The sequence below is a fragment of the Ceratosolen solmsi genome, unplaced genomic scaffold, assembly GCF_000503995.2.
Source record: "Ceratosolen solmsi marchali unplaced genomic scaffold, CerSol_1.0 scaffold23, whole genome shotgun sequence".
NCBI lineage: Eukaryota > Metazoa > Arthropoda > Insecta > Hymenoptera > Agaonidae > Ceratosolen > Ceratosolen solmsi.
The window spans coordinates 238,378-251,014 of NW_011948430.1; the positions used below are offsets into that span (position 1 = coordinate 238,378).

Below are 12,637 nucleotides of genomic sequence, written 5' to 3' on the forward strand. Positions count from 1 at the left end.
ATATATATATATATATATATATATATATATATATGTACATATATCATACCTGCTCCTATTTGCTTTTCACCATATGTAACTTTACCGTCAAAATCATTTATTGGTACCTTAATATCATTTTCTATTTGTTGAATTGTTATATTTAAGTGATCTTCTATATCTGCTAATAACTAATTTAATAATAGACTATTATTATAAATTATTATATTTTTATACATAGATTATAATTATTTTTATTTTTAATGTAATGTTTGATATGAAATAATTTCATTTATTTGAAAATATTACCCTCTGTTCATTGTACCAAATGCAACATCCACGTTGGTTCAACAGATTTGTTTGATTACAATTACGACCTCTAGATAAACACCAATTACCATGATACCATACTTTTTCTGGAACATTAGCCACTAAAGAAATAGCTAAACCCATTCTTTCAGCTCTTCCAACTCGTCCAATACGATGAAGATAGTTTGTCTTGTCATCAGGTAGAGTTATATTAATAACTAAAAAGGTATCAAATAATTAAATTTTTATATAAATATTAAAATGAAATTGCTATAAATTTATTTTAACTAAAAGGTAAGTTAATAACATCTAATCCTCTTGCTGCTACATCGGTACAAATTAAAAATTTGACTTCTTTCTGCTTAAATCTGTTCAAATTATTTTTACGTTCAATTGGCTTACGATCACTATGTAAACAAACACAAGTTAATTCTTTATCACCGGTTAGATTTAAATAAGATTCTAAATTATCACAATCGAGTTTTGTTCTACAGAAAATCATAGCACTATCCATTTTATGTTCTTTTATAGCTCTAAGACAGTATTCTCCTTTTAGTATTTTAACTGCTTCTGATAGAGCCTCTGAAATACACACATCAGGCTTAATTACTTTTATTATTTATTATTATTATTATTTTATTATTTATTATACCAGCTGTATTTCCATTTTCAATGTTATCATTATTATGTACACCATCAGTTGTAATGTGTCTTCTTAATTTTTGCCACAAATTATCTTTTCGAGGATCAACTATTACTACAACATGATGTACTGTTTCTGGAATTACATCTTCTCCTCTTAAATCGATCCATACTGGAAAATGCATCAAACGTTCCTAAAAATAATTATTTAAATTATTAATCTATATCTTTATTTTATTTTTTCTTTTAATTTGAAATACATACGGCCATATTTTTTACTTCAATAGCATGCAAACTAGCTGAACAAACTACCATTTGCAACCTTGTTTCATCACTTCTCACATTAATCATAAGTCTATGTAACTTGTTAATTAAGTTTTCATAATTTTGTTTTAATAATCCATCTGCTTCGTCTAATATAAAATATCTGTAGAAAAAAAAAAATTAATTAAAAAATAACATTACAAAAAATGTCTGAAACTTACTTGCATTGGTTCAATGATAAATATCCATTTTCCACTAGTGCTTCTAATCTTCCTGGAGTTCCAACAACAATGTCTACTCCATGATTTAAAGCAGTTTTATGAACTTTGATACTCTCTCCGCCAACTAATAGTAGGTTTTTTATTTCAGGATTTTTTATGTATTTTTTAAACTAAGAATTAACAAAAAAGATTATATTTACTACTTTCAAATATAATGAAATTGAATGTATCAATTTTACCTTTTCAATTTGATTATATGTTTGTTCGGCAAGTTCAAGATTCGGTTCTATTATAATAGCTAGAGGACCATTTTTAATTTGCTTCGCAGTACTTACAGTTTCACTTTTGTTTAAAGAACTGTTTACAACATAATTTTCTGATGCATTACAAATTGCAACGTAATCAGATGAAAGAGGATATTTAAATGGTTGTGTTCCAAAATTAATGGATATTTTTACATTCTTCATAACCACAGCAGGTAAAAAAGTTTCTAACTTTTCTTTAGAATTTAGATAAAAAGCTGTGCCTAGATCTACTCCATTTTTCCAAAAACTTATTTCTCCATTATCTAAGTCAATAGTACAGCTAATAGCATCATGTATACTAAAAGATTCACCATACTCAATAAATTTATTTCCATTACTTTTCTTTCCTGTTCCACCATAGCCCCATCCAAATATATCTGTACCCAAGTTTAAAGCTGCCTATATTTTAAAATTAATTAATTCTTACTTCTTGATATTGTTAAGAATAATTAATTATCAAACCTGAGGAGTTGACCATCCAACTCTGCACAATCCCTCAGACTTCACAATAATTTCATAGTAATATTTTCCACTTCCTTGAATACCTTTATTAGCTCGACATCCATGCCATTCCTTTTGATGTTGACTGTGACAAAGAAGACCATTGCCAATTATATAACAAGCATTAGTACTATCGGATCCATTTAAAATCCAAGTTGATGCTACATAGAATAATAAATAAATAAAAATTGCACATTAAATAATTTTATAAATATATAATAAATATATTAAAATTTTATAATAATAATAAATACATAATCATTCTACGTTAACTAATAATTTATAGCATTTTAATGTTTAAATATAATTAGTAATATATACAAATCATGTATACATATAATATAAAAAATAATACATACAAATTTCATCTGTTAATTTTGGAAGCTGTTTGTTCTTCAAAGTTTCCAGTACCAGTTGTAATACTGGAATACAGAAGGCTCCAGTTTTTCCATTACCAGTTTCTGCAGCCATTAATACATCACCTCCTCCAAGAATTAATGGAATTGCTTCTGCTTGCACATCTGTAGGAAGCCTAAAATGTAAATAAAATAAAATTTTTACATATAGTTTAGTAAAAAATAATAAAATATTGTTTAAAAATTAAACAACTAACACCCATTCCATTTCATCGAGAGCCCTAGTAATTTCAGGTAAAACACCCATTTCTAGAAAGAGAATAAGCAAAATATTAAATTAAATAATTATTATTCATTTCAATTTATCTTCATTAAAAATTTCTCTTAATTCGTATAATAACGAATAATAATTCATAATTAAATTTCCGGAAAAGAAATTTCATACCTTCAAAAGCAGCCATTTCCTTTTAGTTTGAACAATACGTGTTTTATATAAATTATACTTTAAGTAGCTTGTGAAAAAATTAGATTTTTATAAAATCCAGGATACGAATTTTTCGTATCTTTCTCCATATAATAATTTTCAGGTTAATGCAGGACCAACGCAAGTTAAGATGTGTTGACGATGGTCAATTACTATAATTGATTATTCTTGCAGTAGTATTATAATATAATCTGTACAATTCGCAGTGTTATGAATAAAATATTTTGTTTCCTTTACTGAAAATATTAGTTTTGTGCGATATATAATAAATCAAACGTAGTATAATTAAATTTTATAATACGTAAAAATAATTGGTTTAAAGCATTAGCTATATAAACTAATATTCTTTTTTTTTCTTTTCGAATTTAAAGATAAATTAAAGTAAATATCATTTAACCTTAAATCAGAAAAATGAATAATGTTCAATAATAATTTTTCAAATACTTTTAGATGAGTCGAAAGGAAGCATTATCGCAATTTATTCAGCAAATTCATGGACGGCCAGTTGTTGTGAAACTTAATAGTGGTGTTGATTATAGAGGTAAAAAATAATTTGAATTGTAATACATTTATTTATAAACGTTCAGTTTTTATAATTAAAGATTACATTATTTTCAGGAGTTTTAGCATGCTTAGATGGTTATATGAACATTGCACTAGAACAAACTGAAGAGTATGTTAACGGTCAACTGAAGGATAAATATGGTGATGCATTCATAAGAGGCAATAATGTATTATATATTAGTACACAGAAACGAAGAACTAATTAAAAAATGTCAGCTATCATAGCTGTTAAATTATATTTATTTGCAATTTTTATTTTAACCAAATTTATACTCATATTTGTAAGCGTAAAATAATAAAAAATTTTGTTTACAATAGGTGATATTTTATTTATTCATTTAATTTGTAAAATTATAAATTATATTAATAATTAATTTCATCAAATAACTTTTGAAAATTATCATCAACAGTTTTAGTGACTAATTCTATTTTGGATTTCTTTGAAACTTGATCATCATTTTCATCTTGAATTATTTCATTTTGTGTGCAAATTTGATCAGCATCGATCATTCCAAGTCTATACTTTTTCAAATGAGTATGAAGATCTTTTTTGTGGCCTAAATGTTCACATTTATCCAAAAAATCATCAAAATCTAATTTAGGAAATAATCTAAATGCCCAATATTCAAGCCTTTTCATAACTCTATTAAGATCTTCCACTTCCGATCCTTTACCATTAAATTTAAATCCTTCATAGAGTTTTTCAATCGTATGAATACCTTTGCATCCTTTCAGTCTTTCCGTATTTAAAACATAAAGTTTTCTTGATACACGTTTTTTTGTAACAACTGAATCTTTATTCTGTACAGTTTCATCTTCATTTTTAACCTCATTCAAATCAGTATCATCTTCGTTATTTTCTTGTACTATATTATCATCATTCTTCCTTTGATTATTTTCATACTGTCTAACAAGATCATCTTCATCATTGAAATCTGATAATTCAGAATCACACATTATTTAATTAATATTTGCAAAATAAATTCCAAATATAATAAGAATTGATTTTGTGTACATATACATAATATAGAATAATATGATGGTTTCCGTCAATTTTTTTAACAATGCATAATATTAAGAAGTAAATTCAGTTTAATTAACAACTATTCTTTAAAAAAGTATGCAAGTTTTTATACTTTTTTGTCTTTCTTTTATAATTTTATAAATTAATTATACTTTTCACTATTATCATGAAATACTTGATTTTTAATCGAAATTTGTATCGCTGTTATCTTCGTAATCACTATTGTCATTTAAGTACTGATTTTTGCCTGTTTGTGAATTTATTCGATTAAGAAAAGATACGAGTAATTTTTTGTTTAATTTATCGTTCTGCGTTATTTCTGGAACTGATGAAGTAGTTTCTTCGCGTTGTACATTTTGTGGATCTTCAACTTCTAAATCTTTTCGAACCTCGTTACTGGTGCCTTGCTCTTTAGGTGTACCCGTCATGTCAAATATTGATTAAGAATAAGAATATAAAAATAACAGCTTGTTCCATAAAAATAAAATTGCAGATATAAAATTGGTACTTATAAAAGTATTATATACATTATCAATCCTGTACAAAACGTATTAATCATAAACTAAATATTAAATGATTATTTAATTAGTAGTTTTGAAGAATATTAACTATTTTCCAGACCAATATTTATTACAGATTTTAAAATAGCAAATGTAAATGACTGTGCACCTACTTCACGCATGCGCTGTAAAACTATAAATTAATTAGCCTTTCTACAATGCATATTCATGTTTTAATGAAGTAATGAATTACAAATATTCTATCAGGTTAAGACTTCTAAATCAGAAAAAAGTACAAGTCATTATATTTCTGTTTGCTCCTTCTGGAATTATAATATTATACTACTTTAGTGTTTTAATATTTTTCCACCTCAATTTATTTAATAAAATATTCATGATTAACAATTTTCAAGAACTCACACCACGTATATTTTAGATATATTTATATTTTGCTTTTAAAAAATTATTTTTAATTTATTGTAATTGTACTATTGCTAATTTTTGTTTAACATTACGTATTACTCGTGAATGGATTATAATCATATTTGTATAAAAGGTAATCATTATGCAGTAGTTGGTAGTTATTAGGTAAAATAAAATTATCATCATCAATAAATTGATAATATTTTTTCATAAAATTAGCATTTACTTATTTTTAATTGTATCATTTATATATGTGTGTGCGCACGCGTTTGTGGCTTAATAAACATTTATGTTTAAATAATAAAAAATCTGAGTTTTATAGTATTTATAATATCATTCTTTTCTAAACCAATCTACATGCAAATACACTAAGAAATGTAAACAATAAAACTCTTTTTTAATTGGATCCTTACAATTTGGATTAAATTATTAAATTTAATTATTAAATAACGATTAAAAATAAATGCTTTAGTAAAAAAATAAGGATATTTCATGGGAATATAAATTTAATAAAGCTAGAGACAAGATAGTTCATATGAATTTTTAACAACATCTACAAATCTTATGATTAAAAATATGTAATATAAGCTAATTTTAATTGTAAAATAATTGTTTATAATAATGCGTTCAAATCATCATCTTTCTCCTAATGATCATGTACTAATTATTTTGTAACTCATAACTTAATGTATTTTATTGGTAGTCCATAAGAATGTGAACATTTGTATAATATATAATAAAAAAATTTTATTTAAATACAATGCTTTTACAATAAAACGTTTCTTAAAAAAAAAAAAACATTAAAAAATTGTTAAAAATAGAATGTTCATATATTATATATGTGCGTGCGCGCGCGTGTGTGTGTAAACTAACGGATGTCCACATTAAAATTAAATGTTTAAATGGAGTAATTAATGGCATTTCTTCTATATTTTTTCTTAAATTTGAATTAGTATCAACATAATCGACCACATAGGGACTATTTTTAATAGTCAAAATAAAAATTGATAATTAATTGTTACATGAAAAGTAACTATAAACTTACAACATTATTAACAAACATATTATTTATGCTAATAGTAGCACAAGGAAATTCGTCGCATTAGAAAAAGATTGTGAAGACAAATTATTATATTGTTGAAATAATTACAAAGAAATGTATATACTGTAATTTAATTTTCATCTTCTTTAGGTACTAGATGACTTATAGCAGCTCAGTGGACTGAAATATACACTGTTACATGACACTCTTAATTGAGTTAAATAATTCAATTTTATATAAAAAGTATCAATAAATATAATTGTAATTATCAATAATTTATTATAAAATTAAGTTAAGATAATTCTTTATACTATACAATAAAATTAATAAAATATGGATTATAAAAATCATGGTAAACATTGCAAATATGATTTGTATATTTTATCATTTTCTTAATTTATTTTTTTCATTCAATATTTTCAATTTCTCTCGTGCATTAAAAATTTTTAAGCACTAAGCAATATTATTATGATCGATATGCATTGTATTTTTATTTTATGGACATTAAATTTAACCCTCCTTTCTCTTTCAATTACATTCCATCTTTATTTACTTCTTTTGCTTTGGCCACCTTTTCGCATTCATACATGTATACTAATTTTAATTATCATTGTTGTTTTCACAGAATGCTTATTATATCTGTTTATTTTTTGTTGTTTTGGGTATTTTATATTTTAATACATATTATTGTACTTCCCTTTTGCTAAGCCTCTTTCAGCCTGTTGCTCAGTCAATTTCAATCTATATTGTTTCATTATCAGATAAAAAATATTAATTTGATTTAGACATTATTTCACATTTAATTACCAGAGAAAAATTACTCGACACGTTATTTTATTATATAAATTAAATACATTTTGTTCATATTAAATATTTTTATAATTATTGAAAGTTAAAAGTTAATAATTAATAATTTTTATAAAATATTCTATAAATTTAGTCCTTTATTAATTTATGAATACTCCCTATAAGTTTAACATTTTTTGATATTATAAGAGTTAGTAAAATAAATTGTATAATTTACATAATTAGAGCATTTCGTTACTAATTTAATACAACTTATTATTATATACATTATAGTTATATCATTTCCATTGATTTCAATGTACAAATATTTTATCATTTTATAAGAAACTAAAATTACTTCCTTTAAGCAATATTTATAAGTTAACAAAAGATACTCAAATTAGAATTTGTACATTCTATAAGTTATATTTACAATAAAATTATCTTGTCCTTGAAATTCAGAATAGACGTATTATCCAGAATTTTTATAGCAAAGATCCGATATTCATTCAATAAAACTCGAGAAGTAAGATTTTCCTACGAAGCTTGTTTTCTAACTTTAACATTAATAACGAAATTTTTTTAATATTGTTATTATCGACAAATAATATGAATTGCATGCAATTATATAATTTGTAATGTAATTTTGTTAATACTTCCTTGGTAGAAAATTATGCCAATATAAGCAGATTTTCACATACTAATTTAATTATGAAATGAATTAGTTGATAAATGAAAAGCTAACTTATTTTTCGCAGCTTTAAAGTTATTTATATTTTAGGTACACTGTGATTATAAAAGTACGAATAATACAATAATCGCAATTGCTAATATAATAGGAGGTTTAAATATTATAATGAAGTATCAAGAGTTTTTGTTTCATTATTAAATTTTAACTTTCAGCGACGAAAAAAATGTTTATATAAATATTACTATTAAAGATTCGTATTTTCTTATCAGAATATTTTTGATTTACATATTAAATTTATAAATTATATAAATAACAATATTTTAAATAAAAATTCAAATATACTGTAGCAACTTGTGAATATTTCAATATTTATGCTAATATTAGAAGTAAATTAAGAAAATATTAATATTTCATAAGATATTTATGTAAAGAAATTAAATGATTTATACGTACGTATGCAGAAATAACAACACAGCATTCATACATAAATAAATAAACACACAGAAATATAGTTAAATAGATAGGCAGACAGATAGATATATACATAGACAAATATCATAAACAAATAGATACATAAATAATATTTATTTATCTATTCAAAACATATTTGTAGATACGTAAAGAGAGAAGGAGAATGTAAGAGTCCTTGCTTGTAATATAACTATATTAACTATAAGTAGATACATACACACGCACGTGTCTAAATTACATAAATCTATTATTATTTTGCTTTAAATATTTATATAAATAAATATAAGTACGAAAATATAATTACTAGTTCATACTTATACATAATATTTTCTAATTAACTTAATAGATATTATTTGAAAAAAAATTATTAAAAATATTTGTCCAGTGTTGTTATATATAAAATACCGTATTCGTATTATTTGCAATTTAATTAATGTATAGTAGAATTAAAATTAATTATAACTATTTTCTTAATACTTCATTTTTTATTAATATATGTAAATCGATAGATAATAAATCATGATATAAACACAACAATTTAAATAGTATATAAAAAGTTCTCAGATTTTTGCTGAGCACCTGCACTCTTAAATTTTCCCAATAATTCTATTTTTAGCGCATTTCCTCCGTCCTTCAATATACGAGTGAAATCGCACAGTATATAAAGTCGGCACGATATTTTCTCATCATAAGCGAATATATATATATTGCCTAGATATAGTTTATTATATATATATATATATATATTTGTTTATTTGTATAATTTTTTACAACTATAAAATCTTAATTTATACGTAATTATAAAAACAAAAAATAATGTAGATTGTAAATATGTAGTTACAACGAATAGAAGACATAGGGGTATAACGAAAATATTGTTATTAAACTAGAAGCATAGATAAAATCTATTTCCTTTTATTATTACGAACAATGATGATTATGAGACTAATATATAAATTTTATTTCTATGTATAAATAAAATAAAATTACATTGAAATATAAAATTTCTGTTAACGGGTCCGTATATGTTTATATTTTTATATTGTATCATAGAAATGAGGTCGGGTTGATAGTAGGTCTTTGTGATTTCGTCTTACATCGGATTTTATTCAAATTCTGGTAGTGACAGTTCTTCGAAGTTATATAAGACATTGTTCCTTTCTTTTCCTATCTTACGCATTTCCCTTATCTTTTACATATTTGTGAACTGCGTTCGGTAGTTATTCTTTTTCTTTCTGACCATGAAATTTGCGTGCTTGATGATCAGAGATCACTAAATATCTATCTATACGATTGTAACTAATGGTATATATATATATTACTCTAACTTTCTAGCGTTATCGCAATGGAACATGAAAGGTAAGCCGAGCAATATAAATATTTAAATGTATGATATATGATACGCATTTATAATGAAAAAAAGAAAACATTCTTTCTCTTATATACAATTATTTTTATTTTTATTATCTATTTCACGATATTCGATAATTTATCTTATTATATTGAAATTGATGAGGGAAGGAGTGGGGGGGTCCAGATCATCGTTCTAGCTAGGCATTCACAAATTTTAATCATAGAGTATGTAGTTTTCGGCATTTATAAAATAACTTCTCAATTATTGGTTATCCACCTACAGATTTTTGAAATAACTGTACCTATCGCAATACATCTGTTCTACATGTCCTTAGAAATTGCTGATTCTCGGTATACATCCGTTTCTTCTCGAACTCATTTGATAGTGTTACAAAAGTGTTTTTGTTTCACGCAATTGAATTCACGCAGATCATGAATCACGAAATTCATGCAAATTTATTTTAAGTGATCTTTAATTATAAAAATTACACATCATGAGTTATTTTATTTAAAATAAAACCAGATTTTTATAATTTATTATCAGTCTAGTTCTCGGATAGCATTGAAGATTGTCTGAATTGTAAAAGTATTTATTATAATGTTATTATTAAATTTCTTTTTTTATATCATAATAATAAATAATTTATCAATAGAGATTTATGATAAATGTCTACATTTTATGTAAGCTTTTGATATTATGTTTTTTATTTCATCATTTTATTATATTTACTTTTTTATATGATTTTTCCTTCAACGAAATAAAATGACATAAAAATACATAATAGTTTAGAGCCATAGTTGAGATGAAATTTTATACTTTTTTATATTGTTTTATTAGTTCCAAATTTATAAGTAACAATTCCCATTAAATAGTATTTTCATTCAAATATAAATTTTTCACATTAAATTTTTCAAATTACTTTATTTAAATAGTCACGTTGTGCATTAAAAACACTTAAATGTTTAAATTTCCAATGCCTTACTATAAAAGTTATAAGTATTTTAATTCATATGCAAATAATAAATAATAAATGAATTATTATTTAAACAGTTCAATTTAGAATTTTTTAAGTTTAAATAATTTTGAACTAAATATAATCAATGAGAACATTTATAATGTTATATAATGTATATACACCTTTATAGTAATACATAATTATATTAAATTTTTTTTTAATTAAAAAAGTATATAGTAATACATAATTATATTAAATTTTTTTTTAATTAAAAAAGTATATAGTAATACATAATTATATTAAATTTTTTTTTAATTAAAAAAGTATATAGTAATACATAATTATATTAAATTTTTTTTTAATTAAAAAAGAATCTCCTCATAAGAATAATACAATTGTATAAGAGACGTTGAAAATAATATAAAGGTTAGAGTCCGTCAAGTGATATTGAAATTCTAAACGAATATGTTATAAAATATAAATATAATAATTTTTCTATTTTATATTTTGTATGTTATTCTTAATAATATATTTCTCATTGATATATTCATATTATAATTTAAAACACATAATATATAATAAAAATTATATAAATAAAATATTCCAATTAAGTATATTCTATTGAAATACATAGATAAATATATTTAGTTTAATTATTGAAATTATAATTATACAGACATGCATACTGATATGAAAAATGTTATATAAAATATTTTTAATCCAGTATTAAGAAGATCATAAATTTTTCGGCTGATTATATTATTTTCAGAAGTGCATTGTCAAATTGATTCTAAATTTTTATGGCAGAGTTAATATTGATAATAACTAATAATTAAAAAAGATTTCAATAAATATTTTTTATATTAATAATTTTTACATTTATGTATATAGATTGTATATTGTTAAATATAGATATAAAAAAATAGTAAAAAGAAAAGGTTGTTCATATAAATAATATATTTCATTTTATGTAATTTATTATCTCGGTTAATCTAATAATTTTTAAATAACATTTTGTCTATCATTAAACATTATATGTACAAAGAGCATTAGCTTTGGAAATTTATTGATTTGTATTTTACGTTCCTTTAACAAATTCGCAATGAACATATTTGATTTCATGAAAAATTTTAAAAATAAACACACACACACACACACACACACACACACGCGCGTGTGTGTATACACATTAATTGTTTTTTTTAACCCTTTATCTCATTAAGAATATTACTTATATTTGAGGAATTAAACTTTTTTTTCGGATATTTATTATAATGTAAATAACATTTATTTAATTATGAAGATAAATTTTGACGTAAGAACAGTAATCATTGTGGAATAAAGCAAATGACATCTGTGAATATTAAATAAAATTCTAATGAGTTGAATTGCTTAATGGTAGAACTAACAATAGATATTATAAATTGACGTTTTATAATGTTATAAATACTATAAATAATGTTATTTTGCAAATGTAAAATGATCAAGTTTTGCAAAATTTTATATAAAAGCTTTGAAAAAGTTTTACTATGCATTTCACAACTTCAAGCTTATAGACGTATAGGGCATGTTGATTAACAAAGAAAACTATTTAATTAATAATTTTCAGATTAGACTCTATGAATGTGTTAGTTATAAGAAAAATGTACCATTGATAAACGTTGTTTTTATTTACGTATATTCAAAATCAATGGCAGTGAAGTTGTATTTTTTCTTTTATGAAAAAATTTATAATACATAAATAAAAGTTTTGTTTCCGTTAATTA

The 12,637-nt window shown here is 23.1% G+C and overlaps 3 protein-coding genes across 7 annotated transcripts in view; 1 reads left to right on the top strand and 2 right to left on the bottom strand.

Moving 5' to 3' along the window:
- The window catches only part of Ddx1 (ATP-dependent RNA helicase Ddx1), a 3,498-nt gene extending 394 nt beyond the window's left edge, over nt 1-3,104 (bottom strand). Inside the window, exons 1-11 of the mRNA XM_011501723.1 lie at nt 3,023-3,104; nt 2,835-2,886; nt 2,581-2,753; nt 2,183-2,382; nt 1,655-2,119; nt 1,416-1,585; nt 1,195-1,357; nt 941-1,124; nt 577-870; nt 289-506; nt 50-170 (exon numbers count right to left, since the gene is read on the bottom strand). Coding sequence (XP_011500025.1) covers nt 50-170; nt 289-506; nt 577-870; nt 941-1,124; nt 1,195-1,357; nt 1,416-1,585; nt 1,655-2,119; nt 2,183-2,382; nt 2,581-2,753; nt 2,835-2,886; nt 3,023-3,038 — 2,056 coding nt within the window. The 5' untranslated portion in view covers nt 3,039-3,104. The remainder of the gene's footprint in view (nt 1-49; nt 171-288; nt 507-576; nt 871-940; nt 1,125-1,194; nt 1,358-1,415; nt 1,586-1,654; nt 2,120-2,182; nt 2,383-2,580; nt 2,754-2,834; nt 2,887-3,022) is intronic.
- On the top strand, nt 2,696-3,942 carry LOC105363914 (U6 snRNA-associated Sm-like protein LSm6). Of its 5 annotated transcripts, none has more exons than XM_011501720.1 (3): nt 2,696-2,760; nt 3,512-3,602; nt 3,680-3,942. In XM_011501720.1, the coding sequence occupies exons 2-3, from the start codon at nt 3,512-3,514 to the stop codon at nt 3,829-3,831; spliced, it is 243 nt and encodes an 80-aa protein (XP_011500022.1). In that variant the 5' UTR covers nt 2,696-2,760; the 3' UTR covers nt 3,832-3,942. The 5 variants fall into 5 exon arrangements, with proteins under 5 accessions (XP_011500022.1, XP_011500024.1, XP_011500023.1 ...); XM_011501722.1 differs by lacking the exon at nt 2,696-2,760 and adding an exon at nt 2,825-2,871; XM_011501721.1 differs by lacking the exon at nt 2,696-2,760 and adding an exon at nt 3,102-3,164.
- Nucleotides 3,943-3,963: 21 nt separating this feature from the next.
- Nucleotides 3,964-4,643, bottom strand: LOC105363917 (TIMELESS-interacting protein). Its single transcript, XM_011501724.1, has one exon. The coding sequence runs from the start codon at nt 4,580-4,582 to the stop codon at nt 3,989-3,991; it is 594 nt and encodes a 197-aa protein (XP_011500026.1). The 5' UTR covers nt 4,583-4,643; the 3' UTR covers nt 3,964-3,988.
- Nucleotides 4,644-12,637: the final 7,994 nt, after the last annotated feature.

Bases quoted from the DNA above. Each gene is read 5' to 3' on its own strand.
- LOC105363917 (XM_011501724.1), bottom strand. From the start codon at position 4,582: ATGTGTGATTCTGAATTATCAGATTTCAATGATGAAGATGATCTTGTT.
- LOC105363914 (XM_011501718.1), top strand. The intron at 3,603-3,679 runs GTAAAAAATAAT...CATTATTTTCAG, and splicing joins TAGTGGTGTTGATTATAGAG to GAGTTTTAGCATGCTTAGAT.